Source organism: Aedes aegypti, chromosome 3, assembly GCF_002204515.2.
Source record: "Aedes aegypti strain LVP_AGWG chromosome 3, AaegL5.0 Primary Assembly, whole genome shotgun sequence".
Classification (NCBI taxonomy): domain Eukaryota; kingdom Metazoa; phylum Arthropoda; class Insecta; order Diptera; family Culicidae; genus Aedes; species Aedes aegypti.
The window spans coordinates 10582161-10608179 of record NC_035109.1 but is presented as its reverse complement, the minus strand read 5'-3'; the positions used below and the strand labels follow the sequence as shown (position 1 = coordinate 10608179).

General features: G+C 40.8%; 1 protein-coding gene across 1 annotated transcript; it reads right to left on the bottom strand.

The window, feature by feature from the left end:
* Positions 1-1757: 1757 nt before the first annotated feature.
* On the bottom strand, positions 1758-25925 carry LOC5579026 (E3 ubiquitin-protein ligase RNF126). The gene is made up of 5 exons (XM_021849511.1): positions 25416-25925; positions 25202-25339; positions 15649-16188; positions 15440-15584; positions 1758-2985 (listed from the first exon to the last, which is right to left on the bottom strand). The coding sequence occupies exons 1-5, from the start codon at positions 25500-25502 to the stop codon at positions 2636-2638; spliced, it is 1260 nt and encodes a 419-aa protein (XP_021705203.1). The 5' UTR covers positions 25503-25925; the 3' UTR covers positions 1758-2635.
* Positions 25926-26019: the final 94 nt, after the last annotated feature.

The following is a 26019-nucleotide window of genomic DNA, read 5'->3' as shown; positions in this document are numbered from 1 at the left end:
AACGCCCCTAACTCTTTACGAACACGAAGCATTCCTTGTCTAACTCGACGTTCGACATATCCATGCCGAAATGTACCCTTGTTCCTGGCTAGGGTGCATAGGTACTCTTTTCTCCAGTATGATTGCCTCCGACCCAACCCAAAAAAAAAACCCAAATGCCACCGAAAAAGCCGAACACCCAACTGGAGACTTTACTTGGTTTTCAAAAACGTAATGGGAACGTGGCCGCACTGCACTCCGGAATGAATCCAGAAATGTTAGCTAAGCAAACTTCAAACATTTTATTCATTCCGCAGTCGAGCCCCGTAACCTAAACGTTTTCAATGAATTCCGCAAGTCGCCGATAGACATATCCGTTGAAGACTTCGACGAGTGGGTGCGTACTCAGGACAATCCGGACATCGTCCGCAAATTTTCGCAGTTTGACGTTCCGATTAACTAGCGGCTAACAAACCTATTCAACTTACAATCCTTGAGTGAGACATCCCTCTGACCCTTGATTTACTGAATAACTTTGCCGAAGACACCAACCTTCTAGCTCATTTGGCTGTTGAGATATCCGTTTCAGGCCAATTTTGGACCCCTCGTGTCCACGCTTTTTCCGTTACCTAGAAAAGGGGGAGGGGTCAGAGGGATGTCTCACTCAAGGATTGTAAGACCAACTAATCGCATTACTCCATAATTTAATTCAAATGAATTGATCTTCTGGTCTCCGATTTGTGGCCATTTAACAATTCATGGTTCGTCTCGGGCTTTTGAGGGTTAAGAAATGATTCGAGAAATGTTTGGAAAAACTACAGAAGTAATCTTTGGATGCAATGCTGGAGTAGAATCTCATGGGGAATCCCCGATCTAATTTATTGAGGAATTCCAGAAAGAGTTATTTATAAATTTCCTCGGATAACCTATTGAAGATTTTTTTAAGCAAGTGCTGGGAGAAATGAATAATTTGAAGAATTCCATATAAAAATGTCTAGAAGAATAATAGAAAAAAATCAGCGTAAGAATTCTTGTTCGAATTGCTTGGAGAATTTCCGGAGTAATTCATGTGGAAATTACTGAAATTTGTAACGTTGAAGTGCTCAGGGATTTCGTAGAGCAAATTCCTCTAATCACTCCTCACAAATCGCTAGAGTAATATTTTGAAAAATTGGTGTAGGAATCTCTACAGAAATTTCGGAAAAAAACACTAGAAGAATTCATACTTGTTTTAATTATGAATCGTGGTTTACGGCCAACCAGCCGAGTGGAAGTTTAACAACTACCGAAAAGCTAAACATTACATATAATTTGCAATTGGATTAGATGGACAAATTGATGTGAAGATTTGCGAAAAAGTTACACGTCTTCTCAGTGAGAATCGAACTCACGACTCCCCGATCTCTAGTTGGGGCGCGTTAACCACTACGCCATGAGAGGACTCATGAACGCAGAAGTTAACCTGAATTCGATTTCAGCTCAATAATCACGTGAAGAATTGCTTAATCTTTTTCTTGAGGAGTCTCAAGAGGAAGCTTGGAATTCGAATGCCAGGAGCCTCTAGCACCAGGATTTACTACAAGCAGATTAAGAAAAAAAAAGATACTTCAGAGAACAAATCAATTTAAATATACTTTAAAGACGTTCCATTAAAATAGAGGCTTACATTCAAATATTGACCAAGACTTCAGAAAGAGACCTGCTACCAGCCCTGAAATGGCAATAACCAATAAATTCTAGTCATATAAGGAGAAATCAATTACCGAATAAATATAAAATGATGTTAGACGCATTTCTTTTAATTTTCAACGATAAATTGATGTTTGTTTGCGGTTTTTATCTGCGACTACAAATTACTTTCCTTGTTTTGTTCATCATGTTCATATTTTGTATCATAGTTTTTGTCTTATCATTCAATAGTTAGCCGTATTGCCGCTGTTCAGTTTTATAGCTTTTGTCTTACGATTAATCAGTTATTTAGTTAAACTACTATAGCACAGGTTTAGTTTCTTTTTCATGTTCACATAAGCAAAGAGTTTCCCTACCCTTTGGCGACCGTTCCACTCTGTGGTTTTTGCTGTCGTTTCACCACAGTTTCTGTCTCAGATGTGCGCAAAGCGAAATGTGAAAATTATTATAATCGCACGAATGCTCCGTAATATGGATAGTACGAACGATCTGAACTGAGATCGCGATTCTTTAAATCATGTGGCAGATGTGCATTTCATATTGGGTAGCTATTTATTGCAAAAATCATATCCTAAGCTGATCTATTGTGGGCCAACACACTTTGAGGTATCGATACTGTGGTTCTCAAGTATGACCTTTGTAGGGAACCTTGGTACGAATATCAAGAAGCGTGCCATTAGTAGTGGATGAAACGAAAAACATATCAAAAACTCATGGCTTTTGTTAGATACATCTAGATAGTGCTCGGACGATTAAATATACAAAACGGGAAAAGGTGAATCCATCAGAAAAGAAAAATCTACAATTACATTTAACAGAGTTCTCATCCCGGACCTCTTGCAGCTTCCGTGCAAGCTTGGCGTCCGGAGTGAACCGAAAAAGTGGCAAATCAAAACAGTTTTTTTTGGTAAAAAGCATCGCAACCTCGCGTTTCACAGCTTCTTCTTATCCGTGGTGGTCGAAACCATTAATCAAATTCGTAATCGATGTTGCCATCGTCTTCGCGATACCTGTTGGTGCCGGAGTTGTCCGATCTACTGCTTCCGGAACTGGATGCCGCCGCCGCCGACGACGACGGATTGTTGGTGGTGGCGGCAGAGGGGGATGCTGTGGACGACGAGTTGGCATTGCTTTCCCGCGTGGGGTTCGAACTGTGGGACCTCGGGTTTCCCATGCTGGCACCGGTACCGGCGTTGAAGGGAAATATCGGCGGGGCGAGATCGACTAGTAGACTAGAGGAGGATGGGCCTCCCTCGTCAACCGATGACGACGAGGAGTGGCTCGCTGCACCGGGAAACGCGTCCGAGTGGAGTGATCCTGTAATGGAGCAATGAAAGAAATTTCGTGATTAATGGTGATGCGATTTCAAAATCTTTAGCAAACTATCTGAAAATAAACATATTTAAATTTAGGCTAGAAGCAAGAAGCTATGGAACAGAACGACATGCGACGGTTCTACGAATCTTTCAATGGTGTGCGGAGATAAACAGCGCCGTCTCCAGCCATGTGCAACGACCGCGAAGGAAACTTGCTGAGGGATAAAACAATGGTGGCCGCCTTACTTCGAGTCATTGTTGAACGGAGATAACGGAAGTGGATTTGGTAGCAGAATCCAAATCGATAACGATGGACAGGTTGTGGAATCTCCAACCAACGCTAGTTGAGGTAAAGAAAACAACATCAAGGCTGCTGGGAAGGACGAGCCCCCGACCGAACTTTTCAAACACTGCAGTGAGCACCTGCACGAACTGCTTCACAGTATCATTTCGAAGATATGGGATGAAGAACAAATGCCTACTAGTTGGTTGGATGGTCTCATTTGCCCTTTGTACAAGAAAGGGCATCGACTTAAGTAAATACAAGGCACAACACTCCTTATTCCGGAGTACAAAATCATGTCTGGAATTCTGTTCAACAGATTAAGACCGCATAAGGAGTCCTTTGTCGGCGAATACCAAGCTGGGTTTCGAGTGGGCCGATCAACGACGGATCACATGTTTACCCTGCGTTAAATCCTAGATAAATTCTGGGAATACGACTTGCAGACTCATCAACTATTCATAGATTTCAAAGCAGCATACGATCCAGTGAAGAGAAACGAGTTGTGGCAAATGGATCATTGAAGGTAGTTTTTGCCAGTGCTCACCGCATCAAAACAAAGGCACCACTGTATATGGGATTGAACATTGTGACAGCATTGCTGTTTTGTCAAACACACAAGGCTATGGTGCCGGTTTGGTTATTTTAATGATCCATTATGTCCGAACATGGCTTTCCGGCGAAGCTGATTAGACAGTTTCGTGCAACGCTTGATGGATCGAAATTATGTGTGCGGGTGGTGGAGAGATCTCGTCATCGTTCGTAAACATAGATGGATTGAAACAGCGTGACGCTCTTTCTAACTTGCTTTTTAACATAGCGCTCGAAGGTGCTATCAGGAGAGCGGAGCCATTATCACACGTTTTTATATGCTCATTGGATTTGCGAGCGATATCGACATCATCGAGCAGGGGAAGAGGCGTGCCTTTCAAGAGGGAGACAGTGAGGATAGGACACACGATCAACACCACAATAACGATGTACTTGATAGCTGGTGGTCAACATGGGTCCGCTTTGTTGCAGTGGAATGGTGATGAAAAGTGGTGGAAGAATTTGTGTACAGGCTTGGGAACTGTGACCACTATTTACCACAGTTCATCGATTCTGCCAGTCAACCAAAACACAAAGCAGCAGCAGCTTCAACACACTGCTTGAATGTTTTTGCCTCTCCACTATGATCGTTTTCGGGCAGCCATCTCGAGGTGAATGATTGAAAAAAATGTTAAATAATTCAATCGCTAATATTTCGCTTGTAATTTCAACTAATTGAAATCTATTAGCGCTAATAGCAAGCACACAATCATTCCGTTGCGATACATATGAACAAGTTCAATTTCATGCTGCCTTACAGGGTGTCGACTAAATTTTCAAAATAAAATTCCCTGACTTTCCCTGACCTTCCAGTCGTTTCCCAGAAAAATTCCAGACCATGCTGATTTGTTGGTTTGGTATGTTTTAGATCGTATAAATAAACTGAGCAAAAGCTTTTACTTACTAAAATACACCTAACAGATAACTTTTTCGAGCGTTTATTCAAGATGATATGATAAAACTGAGCACTTGAGTATTTACTTCTTAAACTTGATATTCTTGATTTAAATTATATAAACTTGATTCATATGAATAAAGCGGTTGAAAGTTGAGTATAATCTTGATTGCAATAATCTTATAAAATTCTGAGCCACCTAATGGCCATACTCATTTGAAACCTTCAAGCACAAAATAAACATTTAAAATTGTAAAAAGGATATACGCGGATACTGAACTACCTTAGATATAATTTCACAAATTTCTGGCATAAACGACCATTTTTGACATATTCCGCTTTCTGAGTATACCATTTTTTGTATCTACAACGCAACACAATGAGATTATCCACCATGTTTTTAGTGGAAGTGCTTCCTTCCTAAATTTTGACTAATTCTAGTCCCAGGTAAAATTCTAGCCTATCAAAGAACTTTCTTAGAGAATCGCTTCAAGGAATTCAACAGAGATTTCTCTGAAATTCCTTTTTTAATTTTCAATCGTTTTTTTTTCGAGTATTCCTCCAATACTCCTTCAGAAACTTTTTTAATATTTCTCCCAGAAACTCCTCACTTTTTTTTAGTGCAAAAGAATTATTGTTGTGCAAATTAACGAACCAAAAGAAGTTTTTTCTTGCTAGTGTGATCAAAGGAGAGCCTTTTTACATATATATGATATATCAGAACGATTGGCAGCCATTAGGAATATTGTATTCACTCGATATCGCGAAAGTTTTCATGTACCATGCTCGATACCTTTCGACCCAATTTTTGTCTAGTTTTTTCTGACATTTGATGTGTTATCATCACCATGGATGAAAGCAGCAAATTTGAAAACTAGCCGAGAATAACTGAAAATTATTTTCTTTTTATGAACTTAAGGTGATTATAAAACGAAGCCAAACTTTGAATTTTCAAATGCACAACACTGGAGAATCTGACTACAATTCGCGTTGAAAATCAATCAAATTACTTGCTTGCTGGTGGTGACCATTGGGCAAAAATTTCAACGCGGAGCGCTGTTTGGTTCTCAAGTCTTGTGCTCTTGAAATTTTGAGTTGTGGCTTCGTTCTATAATCACCTTAAAAAAAGCATTCGTTCAATGTATTCATTATGAATCTCTAAAGATTATTTTAGGAATACTTAAAAAAAAAATCAGGAATGGCAAAGATTTTCTGGAATTCCCAAAGAAATTTGGTTGAGAAATGTTATGATCTTCAGAGAATCTGGAGAATTTCCTGAGTATAATCTAAGAAAAACAAACTGTACATATTTGTGAGTAATCTCCAGATAAAAATCCCGAAGTAACGCTTGATCTCTAATTCATCACATTTAAAAAAAAATCTGGAAAAAAAATATAAATAGAAAAATCGAAGTTGAAATAGCAAAATGGAAAAATATCAGTATAAGAGCACTTTCAGGCATTATATTAATATGTACTGTTTCCAGAAACAACCTGATAAAAAAACAGGAAACATCCTGTCCTGCAGATGTGTGCTCTTGAAAATGAGAACCCTCATTGTTTTTTATCTATTTATCGTTTTATTAAGATATTTTGAGCAAACTCGTAGAGATTGACATGATTTGATGGATTGAGTTCCAGATTCATTACATTTTTTTCATTAATCGTACTAAATGCAGACATCGGATCAAATTGGAGAAAATCAACTTGTTTGATGTTGTAGTATTTATGTTTTTCCCTGACCTCTAGTGAAATTCCCTGACTTTCCAGGTCAAAAATTGAATTCCCTGACATTCCCTGACTTTCCAGGTTTTTCCAGGTAGTCGACACCCTGCTTTATCGAGCAAACATGCAAAACCCCGAAAACCGGAAAAATCGTGTCACCACTGTGCTCGAGTCATTTCGCATTCGGGTTTGCAAAAACGTTGGGAAGAGCCGTGATATTTTTTTGTTTTGAACGGTCATGGTTTGCTTTGGATTTTGATGGTCGTGTAGAAAAATGTGAATGTCGAGGTGGTAAATGTTTGCTACAGTACATTTCCCAGCCCTGTTTTTGTATTTTGGAACACTAGTGACGTGCGATAATGTGTTACCCACGAGGTGAAAAGACATATTGCAGTTGCAAATCGGGCTTTCTACGGACTCCATAACCAGCTGAAGTCCCGTAGCCTGCAAACTAAAATGAAACTCGCGTTATACAAGACACTGATCCTTCCGGTTGTCCTTTATGAATCATGGACATTGAATGAAGTTGACCGGACAGCTTTTGGGGTATTTGAACGTAACGTGCTGCGAACAATACTCGGCGATAAATTAGAAAACGGCATCTGACGGCGTCGCATGAATCACGAGTTGTACCAAGTGTATAATGAGGTGGATATTGTCCGGCGCATAGAACACAGCAGGCTGCGTTGGGTTGGTCACGTTGCCCGTATGCCGGAAGAGCGACAAGCAAAAGTAATGTTCAACAGAGAACCCGGACGAGGCCGCCGACTTCGTGGTAGGCTGCGCATGCGATGTTTTTTTTTTCAATTGAGGACTTAAGGGCACTTAACGTTCAGGGCATTTTTGTCGACTTTGTGGACTTCAAACATGATCAGAAGTGTCAAGGTATGGATCCTTTTTTTAAATTTAAGTTTCAATATGATATAGCCGCTATTTAAGCGGGAATAAATTGACAATGCAAGAACACGATCTATTGTGTTATTTAACAGAAAACAATTTAATACCAACAAGTTGAGGATCCTATTATTTTGAGTATTTATTATTAAATCATGAAGCAACTCACCTAAGCAAGCTCCACACCTGGGGGATAGTAATTGGATGTTTTGAGATTGTTTATCACACCTGTAAAATAAAACACCTATCCCCAATGGTAAATAAAATAAGCGAGAGAAATTAGTTTTCCATCGCTCTCTCTTTGTGTGTGTGATCCATCTAACCCCCACTGTCCGGCAGTGGTATTATGGAAAAAAGTTTTCAGCAAAACTTTGGTACTGCATTTTTGCAAAAAGCTTCAGTCCGGGAGTTAGAAGGTGATAGCTCTATTGCAGATCCGGTGACCCATTTCAGAATGGCTGGAGAGACACGTCCATTCAGAAGTCACTTTCACTAACAACAAGCCCCGCATATATACATTACCGTTATCAAATGGATAATGATAATGCATACACACTTCCTGTTTCAAAGATGGTTACTTTGGAACTGGCGCGTATTTACTGTTCAAGTACAGATAACACAGCGTAACAAAAATGACATTTTTGCGAGTCTCAAGGATCAAATTATGTGTCTCTAGTAGATTTGGGGTTGCTGAATCTTGTGCCATTCTCAGAAATGTTCCAGCACGTCACAATTTTTAGCTACAGGTCGCCAAAGTTGTATAAAATACTGGTTTTATTCATGTTTACATGAAATTTAAAGTGCGATTTATCAAAAATTTTAGTGATCTAATCCGCCAAACATGCAAATAGAACTTGAACTTTTATTTCAGACATAATTTGATTGAAATTGCGCGTTTAAATTTCGATTAAACCGATTTTTTCAACATGCTTGCAGTCTCCATACAAAATTCTTCGTTTCTTCTATATGGCAAAATACAACAATTCTCTTAATCATCAAAAAATAACTTTTCCGCATCGAAAGTATTACAAACTTCGATAATAAGTATTGTCTTACACATAAAGTTTGAATTCTGTGGCAAATTAAGCCAATATATTACCTTACAAGCTGGCAAACTTGCATGCAAGTTGGCTGAAATAGACATTTTTTGCATTTTCAACAGTCAATATCTAAAAAACTAGACGTGCTATAATATTTCTGAAAACGGCAATGGATTCAGCAACCCTTAATTGAGTGAATAGTGGTATTTTGGTGCTGGAGACCAAAACGTGTTCCGCAGTGTAATTATATAATCAGAACAATCTCACCAAAATTCATCCAAGGCGGCGTTGTCATCAAATCAAATCAGCAACTAATTTGGTATGCATTTTTTTCTCCTTGTGACGCACATACCACTTGTCATTTCTAGACCACATTTTTTACTTCTTCTTTCACGTATTTTTCACAATTATTACAATAATGTTTTTTTTTTTCATTGTCGAAACCATCCGTTGGCTTGCCAGTCAAAATACAAACACAGCAACAATAACAAAATCACGTGGAAATTCAATAGCAAAGCCAATTAGAACCGGTCATAAAACACCACATTAAAGAAGTCTTTGATCGCACGAAACGCGCTGGATTTGTTTTTCACTATTAGATATCGAGGTTTTTCAATATTAACATCCGAACTACAATCCGGATGGCGTAGCACCAGCCAAATCATCGGCAAAATCGCGAAAAACTAGAGCACGAAAAAAGTGTGCCAAGCAAAACAAAACACGACTGTTCGCGGCAACGCCTACTGCGATTCCCTAGTTTTCCATCGCTCTCTCTTTGGACTTTTATTCCCTACAGTTATTTATCAAGCTTGTAACAATCTGCGAAACATTGCTGATAATGGAACTATATAAATGGGATGTTTTCCTTCGTTTGCTTTGATCTTGCTTCGAAATCAAATGAGAACGAATTCTGCAATACCTGCTTCTAAGCAGTTCTTCACTTAAGGCGTAGGCCGTCATTGAAATTACGCGTCGTTGATGATTGTTGCTAATTCATCTCACGATATCGAATCAAATAAAACCAGTTGATTTTGCACTGACACAGCTGAAAAAGTATCAACATACTTTATGCATGTTAGTGTGACAGTGATACTTTTTCAAGTCAATATTAACTATCAAGACTGAGTTTTATCACTTTGAAATGCAAGCTTAAAAGATTCCTAATTATATATATTTTGTACGAAAAGACCAAGTGTTCATTCACCAACCAATTCACAAATCTCATGACGCTGAAGGGGTGGGTGGGTGTCCTCATGTCGTTACAGTTCATACAAAATTTGTAAAATATTCCTACGAGAAGCGTTACGAAGGGGTAGGTGGGTGTCGAAAATGGCCATTTTCTGCCTTATGAAATTTGTGAACAAACTTTTATAAGGGTATTATGGTGCAGAGCTATTTGGGCACTTCCATGACTCACTTTGGCATGTTTTTTTTTCTGCCTAATTGCCTGAAACTTTGTAAATATGAACTCTGTAGCTTTTATAAAACCCCACTGCTGAAGTGAATCAAAAGTGCCAAGAATAGTATTCGGCTCCCTATACCTTGAGAGGTAGTCTAATACTTAATCAATGTCAAAATGATAACCATAATTAAAGGCATACAATATACATGTAAATTTTAATAATCTATCGTGGGTTCATTCACATATTTCATAGCGCTAAAAATGGTTATTTTTGACACCCACCCACCCCCTTATAACGCTCTTTGTATGAATATTTTGCAAATTTTGTATTAGTCGTAACAACATGAGGACACCCACCCACCCCCTTCAGCGTTATGGAATTTGTGAATATTCCCTGTTAGACTAGCAAATTAGTAGTTAGAGCAGCCAAAACGAAAAATTGTTAGAGTGTAAAGCATGCAAGGATGATACAAACTTTCATGCAATACGACGTCGGCTTCTTTCAACACGTTTACTCAGCCGCTTGAACAGGCTGAGGAAGATGAAAAAAGCTCATTGATGTTATCATTGAATGAGGTGGCGATTTTTTTTTTCTTCGTGCACTGCTCCGACCAACATGTTTTGTATAATAATCAATAATTGAAATTAAAGGATTATTCTCTTTCGTTTATTTTCTCTATAGATTATTGAGAGATACATGTTGTTTATTGAGGAAGGATTAACAGAACAAAACTGTGCGCTTCAACTTGCCTTGATTTGTAATCATGTTTGAAATATGGCACTGTATTCTTAAATTTTCCAAGTACACAGTACACAGCATTTTCATATATTAGTTGCAATGCTTGGAGAATGAGAAAATATATTTGAAAATAGGGAAAATAAATATGTCGAGTCCAGTACACGACATTGAAGACGGTCTTGCAGTTGAGGTTGAAATACACGTATCTGTCAAAGGATACACACTAGTGGAATTAAACATTAAATGGAGTGCTTGATTTAGTTTTCTTTTATTTATAAGTACCTATTCCAGTAAACAGCTCGAAGATTTATTATACATAATTTCCGCCGAATACACAAAAAATAATATGTAGCTGAAAACATGTCCAAGTTAAGTAAAACATCACAGGAAATTGTAAAACAAACAATCGCTGCAGTCCTCAGTTATCATACTAAATGCATATTTGCTCACATTGATACATTTGGGGTCGTCCATAAATGACGTAGCATTTTAGGGGGGAGGGGGGTCTTCACGAATTTGTGACGATGTGTGACGAGGGGGAGGGAGGGGTCCCAACTTGTGGACGTAGCATTTTAAACTATTTCGGAAAAAAGGGTATCGCTGAAAAAATGACGAACAGTTTTTTATCAAACTTCTTTGTCATAATTTTAAACCTAAGTTATAAAATTATGATTCAGCTTAAAATCATTAATATGATAAGATTAAAAGTTTTCTAACAAATTTCTTATTTTCCTGAAAATCGAGCAGATTTTATGAAGCATTAAATAGTTATGTGAATATTATATTGTTTAAGTGCCCAAACTATTTTAATTATAAATAAACAAATTGAAAGTTTAATAAGTAAAGTAAAAGTCAATGCTTTATCGCCTTGGAAAGTATTATGTTTCCATTTGTTAACAAGACAAAGAATCAACCGTTTTAGTTTAATTCATATTTTCTATTTTCCTCAAAAGAATGTAATATGCTCATTTAGGCAAATATTGAATATTATTATAGTAAAGTGCTACTGAATACCAAATTGAAGTATTCCATAACAGATAACTTCGAATACTTACAACCTGAATGAGGTATGATTGAGCCCTGTATAAAAGGTATAATGACTCATATAGGGCCCTATTTTATAAGTCGAGTCGAGCAAAATGACTCGACTGAAGTCACTGTCGACCAAAAAATTCGCTCGACTCGGCTCTGTCACTCGAGTTTTTTGACAGTTATCACTCTATGTGACTGGATTACTATGAGAGTCGACGGGTGACATCTGAAATATGCATGCTTACTTTGATCGACAATGACTACAGACGAGTCACATAAATCTGCTCGCTTTACAAAATAGACCCCATAATATCTCATGCATATTCTACAAATACCAAATCTATTAGTTCAGGTATTGTAATACCTAAATAATACATGATGGATTTTCATATAAAAGTGAACTTTTTGAATAGTAGTTCAATACCTCCAGCAGACCTCAATAGCTACCGAATACCAAGATGAAGTATTTTTAATTGTTTTTAACATTTTTTTCCAATACCCTCATAATACCAATATATGGTATTGACAACGGCACATTTTCAGCTGTAAATTTGTTTTAGGTTTTAACAAAAGCGAAAATACTACAAATGAAATGTAAACTAAATTTAACCAAATTAAAAAAAAAAAAACTGGGAACCACTTTTATGTAACTTAAATAGGAAATAAGTTAGTTTAAACTGTTTTCCAAATGATTTTTGAGCGCTACGGTATAGCAAACTATCATTCGTCAGATTATCCTGACGTTTGAAATTAAATTAAAATAAAACTTTGTTTTGAATTTCAGGATTTTAATGTTTCGTTTTTACTGCGGAAAAACAAAAAAATAGGGGGGGGGGGGGGGGGGCTGATTATGCTACGTATTTTCCAAGGGGGGGGGGGTATCAGCATGAGTGACTAAATGCTACGAGGGGGGAGGGGGGTGTAAAAAATCAGTGAAAAAATGCTACGTCATTTATGGACGGTCCCTTTAGTTATTTCCGATAAGTTTTATAGCTAGTTAATCACCAATTCACTGTTCAAATATATTTTTAAAAATTTGCATTAGGGTAGAAGCACCGGTTTTGGCCAGCCTAAGAAAAAAATATTTATAAAAAAAAAACGAAAGGCCTGCATGTACTGAAAATACGTCAAATGAAAGTTCGCAATCCATATTATGTATAAAAATATCGGAACTAAGCAGAAACTTTATGTTCACATCGAAAATCTTGTTGGTCAATTTAGGCTACCATAACCAGCCATAACCATATTGACCTTTGATTCCTAATTTGATTTCTCTTGAAAGTGGCCAAAAAGGAATATCCTGGCTAAATTAGGCGTATACAAGCTAACAATATAAGGAAAATCATTGCGTTATTTTAGGTTTTAGATGGACTCGGACGAATAAATGAACGTAGCTTTAATTTATAAATGTGTTTCTTAACACGAAATGTGTTGTATTAATTTGTTGTATAAAACTGTCTATAATGCACTATGGCTGCAATTGGCGCTATAACCAAAAACGGTGCTTCTACACTATTGTAAAAGTGTACAATCTAATGTATAAAGAAATACCGTAATTCGGGGTATCTGAAGATTAGAGTCATATAAACGTCGAAAAACTTTCATGAAATTGTTTGAATTCTAAGACAAACGCAACTCAGCGAAATTCATGGAATATTTACTGGAGAAAACATTGAAGTAGGTTATACAGAAACCTTTGCTAAAGTTCATAGTCATACACTAATAATTCTTTGTGCTTTCAGAAACGACTCTATTTCGTTTGGCGTAATGCCGTTTGGTATACAGTCATTTGGCATAATAGCTGTTTGTGGCATAGTAGTCGTTTGACATAATAGTGAAAAACCTTGAATTTGAGCCAATTCCTTTCATTATGCAAAGAGGTGTTGATAAACTGCTCGCGGTCGTACATTCCGTTGTCAGATATTTATACAAAATACTACTAATCTTTATTTGTCAAGGAAACAAATATCCAATAAAGATTCTTTTGGGACTGCACCATACATAACATCCGGGGCACAATATGTCCGGAATGTTATATGTATTACAATTTTTACAATAATGTGTACAACGCCTAAGATATGTCATGTCAAAAAAAAATATGCCAAACGACTATTATACCAATGACCTTATGCCAAACGACTATATGTCAAATGGTGTGATGATCCCTTCTAAAGCAAAGCCTTCAGTTGTTACAGTTGTTGTAAAGTCTTCCCATTCGTGAAATGAAGAACCTACATTTGCAATTTTTTCGATTTTCCATCCAACTGATCAACTTTGGTAGGCTAGACCTCACTTTTGACTAAGATGAGATTGGAAAAATTACACAAACATTTATACGCTGTATACGCTTTTTTCGTGGTTGTGTAGACTCTTCGGTACGCTGTTGGTTTCGTATTTTTTTGTCAAGTTAAATAGTTCAAAAAGTGTTATTTTATCACTCTTAATCAATGCAAACACCTCGTCATTCCTAAAACAAACGAGTTCAACGGATTCACTGCACCTCAACTTGCAATTAGTACGCGGAAAGTTAAAGCCTGTTTTGTATAGGCACGTCGATTTTACATCATGGAACGTCATTGCAAACAGTGCTCACTTATAATCGACATGAAAACAGACCTATTTACGGTGTGTGAAGGGATGTGTGCCGAATCATTTCACGCCGGCAGCTAAAAAGTACCGTAGCTGTTATCATGCAAACGCTATCAAAAATCGTTGAAATGCCTGATACAATTGCTCAGCACAATCGATCCACGCCTATCTCATCGCCTAAGCCATTTGATGGGATCAACGAGATCATCAGCAGCACCAAGCAGCAGCAGGAGAGTGTAGATTTGCCTACCGAAACTGATGAGAGTGTGTTCTCATTATACTTGACGAACATCGACAAACGTGCTACGGAGAACGACATTAGCCAGATGGTGTCTCGACACCTTGATGTACCGCTTACAAAATGCTTGGACGTCGTTAGGCTGGTGCCGAAAAGTAGAAATTCAAATACATTGGATTTCATTTCATTTAAAGTTGTTCTTGATACACAATTAAAAAAGACAGCTATGACCGCATCGACTTGGCCGAAAGGAGTGAAATATCGGGAGTTTGTTAATCGATCTAATGACACTTGGCAACCTACGTAAATTTCATATGATGATAATACGCTTGAAAAAATAGATGTTACTAGTTTCTGTTATGTTCGTTCTTTTTGTTTCTGATTTTTCGTTTTCTTATTATAATTTGAGGCTGATGTATTGAACTTATCTGTTGTTACTTTGTTATTTGTTGAATAGATGTATGTCAATCGATTAATATTAAGTTACAGTCTGTACTGCACAAGCGGAAGACGGTGAAATAAATAAATAAATTTATGTGCAAAATTAAATTTAGCACCGACGCGCTGGTAAATTTTAATTAAAATCGGTCCATAAATAACTGAGATTTAGCCTGTATTGCAACAGTCACAATTTCAGAACATCGAACATTTTGAAATTTCTTGAGTTCTGGTTTATGAAAACGGATACCAAACAACTTGAATAATCCCGCAAAGGCTGCCCGCCACATGCCGAGGTGTGCAAGGATAAGGAAAGGTGGAAGCAGCATTTCGATAAACACTTGTATGATGCTGAGAGGGGAGATAATGACGGTCAAGGGAGCGCTGAACAAGTGTAGCTGAAGACGATGAAACAAACAGCACCAACTTTAAGGGATGCAAAGGATGCCATTGATCAGCTCAATAGCAATTAAACAAGTGTCGGAAAGCTATTAGAGTTTACGAATGACGTTTGATCAGGATGATATTTGGCGGGGTGTAGCAGAACGGTTTACTAAACATAAAGATGAATTAATGAAAGTTTTACTCACGTAACGTATTGGCTACGGCATTCGCTGCAGCTGCTAGGCCACGCTGTTCATCCGGTTGTTGCTCCGGTGCCAGACTCTTCCGGCAAATGGGACACGTACCGTGCAGCTCCAGCCATGGAATGATACACGATTCATGGTATACGTGCTACGTTAAAATAAAATGAGATTAGTATTAGGATCCATCGTAAATTACACCAACCGCTACTCACAGCACAGGATAGCTTCCGTACGACTTCGTCGATCTGGAAATCCTCCCAACAGACCGAGCACTGCAGCTTCATGTCCACCTGCTCGGCACTGATTGTGACCTTCGGTATCTCGGCGATCTTCTCCTTCTCCAAGGGCGGTGGTCCCGTGTTGTCCATCTGGTTGAGCAACTGTGTCACGATCGTGTCGAGCCCCTCCCGGCCCCATGCATAGTCTCCGGGATTGCCCATAAAAAACATGGGCGTTCCACCGGCACCTCCATTCGCTCCGTCTGCCACCGAGATCAGAATCTCCCGCAGGATATTGTCCAGATTGTTGATGTTCTGCATGCCACGGCGCCTATTGCGGTGTCTTCCGAAGCCTCTCATCAAGGTGGGCCCACCTCCACCGCCGGCGGAAGCACCCACTGCCCCTGTGTCCATACCATCATCCCCTAGTGAACCGGCGCCATCGGAATCGGAACCACGTGGCCCACTCGACGTCGACAGCAGAAGGGGCGAAAGGATGCTGCTGCTGAAGATTTCACTGGCCAATCGAATTGCCTGGAAAAAAATGATTATTATCATCATTATTATTATTATTATAATCAATTTAATATATTGTGTACGACAAACTGTTGTTAAATTAACACCCGATCAGGTCAATGAAAAAATACAAGAAGATATATCACAAATAGGAAACTAAGTACGCAATAAAATTAGTCTACACATTCAACTTTTGATGAAAAAAATAACTATTTTCTGATATGTTTTAGTGCTTCTATGAAGTTTGAGGATTCAATGAAGCACCTTCCACACACACACGCTTCTTTTTGCACTTGAACCATATCGTGGAATAAAGAAGGATCTGCTTTTTTCCATATGTACCCTCTGCAAGTGTTGTTCTGGGGTTTATTGTAGAATCCTTTTCTTAAAAAGCAATAATGACGTTCCAAACTCGTTTTCCAAACGAATATTCAAAAAAATGCAGGGGATTGAAACATGTTCAAATCCTCATGAATTAACTCATTAGTACAGCTGAAAGAACATTAGAAGATATATTGAAAACTGACCTTAACCCAATTTTGACGAAAATGCAGATGGGACTGACTTGCGATTCACGGCAGTTCAAGAGTTCGAAATTCCTTCGGCAATTCTCATTTTTTTTTAATGGCTGTTGCGATAGAGTTGATTGGAGTTCTTCCAGCAATAATCAGTCCCTTCAAATTAGGTATGATCAGCTTAAAGCTAAAAACAACGGTTTTTATTTTAGGATAGGTTTTGTTTACAAATTCATTTCAGCTTACATTAAAACTTATAAAATACTGTTGTGAAGTAGATAAAACGGTAGTACGGAGACTAAAATGTAAGTTGAAATGAATTTGTAAACAAAACCTATCCTAAAATAAAAACCGTTGTTTTTAGCTTTAAGCTGATCATACCTAATTTGAAGGGACTGATTATTGCTGGAAGAACTCCAATCAACTCTATCGCAACAGTTACTTAAAGATTTTATCCAGATCGAGATGAATCTTCAGTCGAACGTTCGGCAGACCCGATCACGGACGAGGGCCATCCAGCAGGCAAATAACCTCAACACATATGGTACTGATGAGCCATCGAACCAACTTTCAGATGACAAGTCAGATGATTCGTTCATCCCGTCCATGGTCGACAGCGACGGAGGTGAGTTTCATGATTGTGTGGGATGTGATCGACCGAACAATTTCGAGCGGTACATGGTGCAGTGTCAGGGCTGTAACCACTGGTACCACTTTTAATGTGCGAACGTAAATACAACTACTGTACGTTCCACCAGTTTCAAGTGTACGAAATGTATCCCTGGCGAGGTTCCAAATGCTTCGGAAACATCGCCAAGCGAGGTTTCGAATTCGTCCAGCATGCGCAGGGTCAGAGTTGAACTTGAATTGAGGCGCCTCGACGAAGAGAGGAAGCTTCTGGAAGATCTTAGTCGTGAGAGGATCGAAAAGGAGCGAGCACTTAATGAACGGGAACTTCAGGAAAGGCTTGAACGGGAAAAGCAGTTCATCGCTCGGAAGCACGAATTGCTGAGCCAGAATGACGGTGATGAGGGTAGAAGCATGCGCAGTATGCGGAGCAGTCAGAGTAGTAGAAAGCGAACAGAGGACTGGGTTAGGCAGGGCAAGGTAGCCGAGAGTTCCGGCAGGGCCATCGACCTGACGCCAACGTCAATGTCTGTGAGTGCTGGACATCTGGAAGATCCGCAGGTAGTTCACCCTTCTTCAACGCCACTCAGGACTGTTATTTCCCCCGTGGGTCACCCTTTGATCGGAGATAACGTGGCAGGTACTGGGTCAGAGGTGAAATCGATCCCAGGAACCTTGGGAAGCATCACGATTGGAGAAGATTCGGAGGATTCTGTTGAAGGTGCCGTCGGAGTAGACGTCAATCAGATCAAGCAGACATCCGATTTGCCTTTCGTCGATCTTCAGCCATACGCAGATATCTTGAAGATTGAGGATGCAGCATCAATTATTCCGAACACCGGTGCTATTTCTAAATTAACTCGTTTCGGAGACCACTGCTACAAACGTTGGAGCGTAGAAACTGGAGATCTTCGAAGGAGAAATGCCATGCAGATCCAGCATCATGTGGAAATAGAACGCGACAACATCCGGGATTTATCGAAGAAATACCAGGTGGACATCGAAGCTAGACGCAAACGAGAGTTGGAGCTTGTGAATCGGATTGCCAGTTTACAAGTACAGTACGAGAGAGAGCTGAAGGTCGATGCAAACGGGATTGTGAAGCACTTCAGTTCCAGTTAGCGGAAATAGAGAATGAAGTTCAGAGTCTTCGAGACTTAGAGCGGCAGTTGCAGTCCGAAATCAATGCGGGACGCCAGCGTGAAAACGAAGCGATTCGTCTGCGGAATGTAGCAGAAAAGGAGTACAGGGAGTTGCATGAAGAAGTACAACAAATTATCAACGAAGGTAGATCAACAGACGGTAGATCTTCTCCACCGTTGCCACCCCCTCCAGCGTCTTGGCTTGACTCAACGGATGCACCCACTAGTGGAATCGGCAATCAAGGAGAGTCTTGTTTTCCACCCGTTCCCGTTCCACTACTTCCGATGGATGAAATAATGTTTGGTGGTCGCCTTGAATTCGGGGAACCGTTCAGAGTTCCTAATGGAGAACCCAATAATATTCCTGGTACATTCCACTCCACTTCCAATGTCTTCGCTCCTATTTCGAGAATCGCCACTCAACCAACTTCACAAACTTTTTTGCCAACCTACGTAAATACTACTGGACCTTCACCTCAGCAGTTTGCAGCTAGACAGGTTGTCACTAAGGAACTCCCAATTTTCTCCGGGGATCCGGTTGATTGGCCGCTGTTTATAAGCAGCTTCCGCCATTCAATAGAGACTTGTGGATATACCGATTCCGAAAACCTTCTGCGGTTGCAACGTAGCTTGAAAGGTGGCGCGAAGGATTCAGTTAGCAGTTTTTTGCTTCACCCAGCGACTGTGCCTCAGGTAATATCCACACTACAACAGTTGTACGGCCGTCCAGAGCAGATAGTCAATAATATGATTGCCAAAGTTCGGGCAACCCCTCCTACGAAACATGACCGACTGGAGACACTCGTAAGCTTTGGACTGGTTGTACAAAATCTTTGTGGACATCTGAAAGCCGTGGGGTTAGAGAGACATCTTGCGAATCCAATATTGCTCCATGAGTTGGTAGACAAACTGCCAGCGACAGTGAAGTTCAATTGGGCACTTTACCAAGAACAAGCTCCAGTGGTGGATTTAAGCGTCTTCAGTGATTACATGGCGAAGGTCTCATCCGCTGCAAGTGGTGTTACACAACTTGTCAGCATCCCACAGAAGGCAATAAGAGAAGAGCGAAGCCGACAGAAGGAAAAATCGTTCGTAAATGCACACGTTACCACGGAACAATCTAGTCGTAACCAAGAAGCAGTAAAGGCTGTGACCAACGATGGTAAGCGGAAAGAAAATGATATTGGCCTAAGTAACGGGAAATCGTGTTCGATCTGCAACACCGATAGCCACCAAATTGGAAATTGCGCGACGTTCAAAAGACTGGACTTGGATGGAAGATGGAAGGCAGTGAAGGTGAACAAACTGTGTGCTCGTTGCCTTACACCTCATGCTAGGTGGCCGTGTAAAGGAGAGATCTGTGGGATCAACGAGTGCCCCAAACGACACCATCGTTTGCTGCATTTCGAACCACCAGCGAAGACTACCAGTGCAGTAGTAACCATCCATCGGCAGTTGTCATCGTCTACGCTCTTCCGCATTCTGCCGGTTACCTTGTTCGAGAAAAGGGGTCAGCTCAATACCTACGCCTTCCTCGACGACGGGTCTTCTGTAACACTTGTGGAGCGATCGATTGCAGATGCAATTGGAGTTAGCGGAGATTTAGAGACTTTGCACATAGAATGGACCGGAGGAATTAACAAAACGATTACCGGCACAGAGGTTGTCACTACGGATATATCCGCACTTGGAAGAACCAAGCGGTACAAGATGTCAGAGGTTTACACCGTCGATAATCTTGGCTTACCGCGACAGACAACAGACTATGAAGAGCTCGCTGCGCGTTTCGATCACCTCAGTAATCTTCCAATCAAGAGTTTCAAGTCTGCTGTACCAGGAATTTTGATTGGACAAAGCAATTGTCATCTTCTAGCTACTCTGAAACTCCGAGAAGGCAAGCTAAACGAGCCGATCGCAACAAAAACCAGGATCGGATGGGCAGTTTGTGGAAGTTTGCGGAAGCCACAATCAAATACCATGCGAAAGCTACTCCACATGCATGCTGAACCGACAGTTGTAAATCTCCATGAGTACGTTCGTCGTTTCTTTGATATCGAGAGCTTGGGTGTAGCCGTTGTACCAGCTGTGAAAGGTGCAGAAGAACAGCGTGCATGTGACATTCTAGCGGCAACAACACGGCGGACAAACACCGAGAAGTACGAGACGGGTCTGCTCTGGAAACACGATTATGTAGAGTTTCCAGACAGCCGACCGATGGCGGAAAAAAGATTCAAATGTCTTGAAAAGCGTTTAGCACGGGATCCAAACTTGTACGACGGTGTCCGACAGCAGATAGCCGAATTCAAAAACAAGGGATACATACACGAAGCAACGGCTGGCGAAATCCATGGGTTTGATCTACGCCGTACGTGGTATTTGCCAATTGGAGTCGTTGTTAACGAAAAGAAACCGGGTAAAGTCAGAATTATCTGGGATGCTGCAGCGAAAGTGGACGGTATATCGCTAAACACAATGTTGCTCAAGGGACCAGACCTTCTAACACCATTGCTATCCGTGATGTTTCCATATCGGGAACGTCAAGTTGCATTGTTCCTGCAAATCATGATACGCCAACAGGATCGAAGCGCCTTGCTGTTCCCATACAGGGATTCTCCAGATCTACCGATGACCACCATGGTATCGGATGTGGCAATATTCGGGGCCGCTTGTTCTCCAGCGCACTCGCAATACGTTAAAAACCTAAACGCGACGGAGCAAGAAGCGGAACTTCCACGAGGAGCAGCAGCGGTGAAGAAGCGGCATTATGTGGACGATTACGTAGATAGCTTTGACACCGCGGAGGAAGCTGTTGAAGTTGCGAAGGAAGTGATTGAAGTCCACAAACGAGCTGGCTTCCATATTCGCAATTGGATGTCGAGTGACGGAAGTGTATTAGAAAAGTTAGGTGAATCAAATGCTAAACCATCGAAGGCCATGTTTCCGGAGAAAGAAATCGGAGCTGAGCGAGTGTTGGGAATGGTGTGGATTCAAGACGAAGACGTTTTTGCCTTTTCGTTGCAACTTTGCGAGAAGGTGCGTTGTCTGTTGCAAGATACAAAAACTCCCACTAATAGTGGTAAGCTCCATCAAAGTTAATACGCCAATCGCGTATTATCCTCGATTTTACCATAGTAAAATCGAGGATAATACGCTATTGGCGTATTAACTTCGATGGAGCTTACCACCATAAGAGAGAAATGCTTGGACTAGTGATGAGCATCTATGATCCGCTAGGGCTAGTGGCATCTTTCGTAATCCACGGCAAAATTCTTATACAAGAAGTATGGCGAACTGAAACGGATTGGAATAGCCATATTCCGGAGGAAATAGCAGCTCGTTGGGCGGAATGGATTGCAGTGCTCAACAAAATGAATGGATTGCGTATTCCTCGCTGTTATTTTCCGGGATATGATCCGGAAAGCTTCAAAAACCTACAGCTACACGTATTCGTGGACGCAAGTGCACAGGCTTTCTCAGCGGTAGCGTATTTCCGGATCATCGATCAAGGGCAAATCAGGGTGGCACTGGTTTCGTCTAAAACGAAGGTCGCACCACTTCGAGGTCTTTCGATACCACGACTTGAGTTGATGGCGGCATTACTGGGCGCTCGTTTGCGGAAGACTATAGAAGAGAACCATTCGTTGAAGATCCGGAAAACTTATTTTTGGAGTGATTCCTCGACCGTTTGCTCATGGATCAAATCAGATACCCGTCGGTATCGCCAGTTTGTCGCATTCAGAGTCGATGAGATACTGAACCTTTCCAGCATTGATGAATGGCGGTGGATTTCGACGAAAGTTAACGTGGCAGACGAAGCAACCAAATGGGGAAAAGGTCCTTCATGTAATGTAGATAGTCGTTGGTTTCAGGGGCCGGAATTTCTCTACAGCTACGAAACAGATTGGTTGCCGGTTCCAGATGAAGGTGTAGATGAAAGCGATAAAGAATTACGAGAAGCGTACGTTTGTAGTCATCTAGTTCGAGAATCACTGGTGGATGTCGAAAGGTTTTCTCGGTTTGAAAGATTGCTGCGTTCGGTAGCGTACGTCGTGGATAATCTACGTGCGTCAAAGAAAAGTACACCTAATGATATCGTTGGCTTGACCAGTGCCGAAATCCAGAGTGCGGAGAGAACATTGTGGCTTCTTGCGCAATCGGAAGCGTTTCCAGATGAAGTAGCGGTGTTAAAGCGAAATTTGGATCAGAGCGGAGTAAGTCAAAGACAGATTAAAGCATCTAGCTGTCTTGTGAAGCAATCACCATTTGCCGATGAATACGGCGTGTTGCGGGTAGGCAGTAGAGCTGCAGAAGCTCAGGTACTTGCCTACAATGCGAAGTTTCCAATAATACTGCCGAGAAAGCATCGAATTACGGAGCTGCTGGTAGACTTTTATCACCGGAAGTACGGTCATGCAAATGATGAAACAATTGTCAACGAGATTCGTCAGAAATTTCACGTGGCACGCTTACGAGTGGAAATTCGCTTAACCAGGAAACGCTGCATGTAGTGCCGCGTTTATAAGGCGACACCAGTCGCTCCAAAAATGGGACCGCTTCCGGCGATACGTTTAGAGCCCTGCGTACGTCCGTTTACCTACGTGGGAGTAGACATCTTCGGGCCGTATTTGGTGAAGGTCGGGCGGATTGCAGCAAAGCGATGGGTTTGCCTTTTTACCTGCCTGACGATCAGGGCTGTGCACCTCGAAGTAGTTACGAGCTTGTCTACCGATGCATGTAAGAAGGCGATTAGAAGATTCGTAGCCCGGCGCGGGTCTCCACAAGAAATTTACACGGACAAACTTTGTAGGAGCCAGTCGGGAGTTGCAGGATGAAATCGGAAGGATTTACACAGAATTGGGTAGTACCTTCACAAATGCCCAAACCCAGTGGCGTTTCAACCCTCCTGCAGCTCCTCATATGGGGGGGCTGCTGGGAAAGAATGGTTCGTGCCGTAAAGTCGGCACTTGGATGTATTCCTGTAGTACGAAAGTTGGATGATGAATCATTTGTCACGGTGTTGGTAGAAGCAGAGAACATGGTAAACTCTAGGCCGCTCACATTCATCCCTCTTGAAATGGCCGACCATGAGGCGTTGACACCCAACCATTTCCTGTTATTAAGTTCAAATGGAGTACGAGAACCAGAAAAGTTCCCGACAGATGCAGGAATGGCTTTGAGAAATAGCTGGAATTTAGTGAAGCACACACTAGATTGCTTCTGGCGTCGTTGGGTAGTGGAATACCTGCCAACAATCATTCGTCGGACAAAGTGGTTTCGAGACGTTCAGCCGATCAACGTAGGAGACCTTGTACTTGTAGTTGATGAAAACGTTAGGAACCGTTGGTTACGGGGACGAGTAATCCGAACTATTCCTGGCAAGGACGGTGTGACACGCCAAGCGGAAGTGAAGACTTCTGGAGGAGGAATTTTGAAGAGGCCTGCTACGAAGTTGGCAGTGTTGGACGTAGTAAAATCTGGTGACGCTGAACCGGAAGTTAAGGCGACACCGGGGGGAGGATGTTCGCCGCAACAGCCCCTCGTAGCGAACAACCCTGAGGAGAGCTGTCGTGAGCCACTACCTGTGACAGAAGGATAGCTAGGCTGGACTGTCAAAACGGATGACGAGTAAAATATGAAAATAAACATACGGTGTTAATTGGATTGAGCTAAAGTTACAGAAAATTGAATTTATTGAATTATTAATGATAGCAGAGGTAAATTACAATTGTATACTTAAATCTAGAATAAAACTTATGAACTATCTACAGGTTACATTAAAACTTATAAAATACTGAAGTAGATAAAACGGTATTTTATAAGTTTTAATGTAACCTGTAGATAGTCCATAAGTTTTATTCTAGATTTAAGTATACGGCCTTATAAATACTCAACTAATGAGGAAGTCTCGTAGGTTTTCTAGATGATGAATGATGATGATGAATTTCTAAGATATTCAATAAAAAATGAATCACTGGGTAAAATCCTGCAGGGTTTTCTGCAGGTATTACCTAAAAAACAAGAATCCCTGCATAAGCTTGTGTAAAAATGGTCGGAAGAATTGCTGGTGTGAAACCTCAAATGAAATTTTGAAGAATCCAAGATTTTACTTAGAGGAGTAATTTGCAGATGAAATGTTAAAAAAGTTTCTCATGGCACTTAAAATTGATTCACTGGTCGAATTTATTCAGCAATTTCTGAAGGAGTTCTTGATAGATTGCGAGGAATAATCCCTGAGATTTTTTAAGCAATTCCTGAGAAAAATCGTAGATGAATTCACGAAAAATCGGTATAGAACTGGTAGGTATTCCTGGAATTACTTTATAAACCTTGGAATAATCCTTTCGCGATTTTCTTGAAAGATCTCCGGTAGGAATCAATGATAAATCTGCTAGACGCTAGATCAACTACTGAAAAAAATCAGTAGAAAACTAGAGAGCACGAAAAAATCTCTGGAGGAAACCCTGGAATAGCTTTTTTGGAAATTTTCAAAGTACCTAATCTCTGTGGAAATTTCTGGTTAGGTAGGTATTTCTAATCTGAATTCACTGCAAGGTGAAGAACATTAGTGCATCTTGAGACCAACTTTCAACTATCTTTTAAAAATATAGACTTCTCAGAGACTTTGATTGAAACAGAGACCAAGTCTCTATAAAGAGATCTGCTACCAGACAGGGCATTTCTCGCAGCTCTAATTGTAGATTTTCTTCCTGTTCCTGAAATGAACAACTATTGTGTCCAGAGTCTCACCTGTGGATTGATGAAATCGTTTGTATTGGAATCGCCATCGGAACCAGCTGGCGGCGGCGGGGAAGGAGGATTGTTGCTTCTTTCGGCCGCTGGCAGTTCCTCGATGAACCCTTCCGAGCAGTGTGGACATGTGAAGTTCTACAAACATAGAAGTCACGTCAATTGGCATCATGCAGTGCCTTTTCCGGGTACCATTCAGAAGTTCTATACTCACCGATGAAACCCGATCGATTTCCACTGAGCAAGAGTGACAGTAGAACCGGCACGGAGGATTCGACGAATTTTCTACCAGCGCTTCCATCGTTCCACCGGATGTACTTCTAGAGCAATACTACCGCTCCTCAACACTTTCAGCTAAATTAGGCAATCGGCACAATCGTATGGAAATAACACTCCCCGTGCAAATTAACAAAAAAAAAAGTTCCCGGTGACTGACGGCTAGAGGAATCCCTTCTGTTCCGATCAGACTGTTGCGGTGGAATCCGTTTTTTCGATAATGTACCCGGTCCAAGCTAGATTTCCATGCCGCCTCGACGATGTCGAACAGCACAAAAACACCGCGGTCACGAAACACGATTATTTCTAACGAAACGGGCTGTTCTCTTTTCGGAAAAGTGATTTTTTTCTAGTTTCTTCCTTTTGAGAGAATCAAGGTGTCAAAATCGCGACGACGAGACGACGAAGACGGAGGAGAAAAAAAACTGATCCGTGACATCACGCAAAGGGAGATGTCAAAATCGGAGGAAAAACAAACAATCATGGGCGCCGGCTAATGGAAGGGGCTGTCGGCAAACTTTTGTTTCGATATTTGAGGGTTA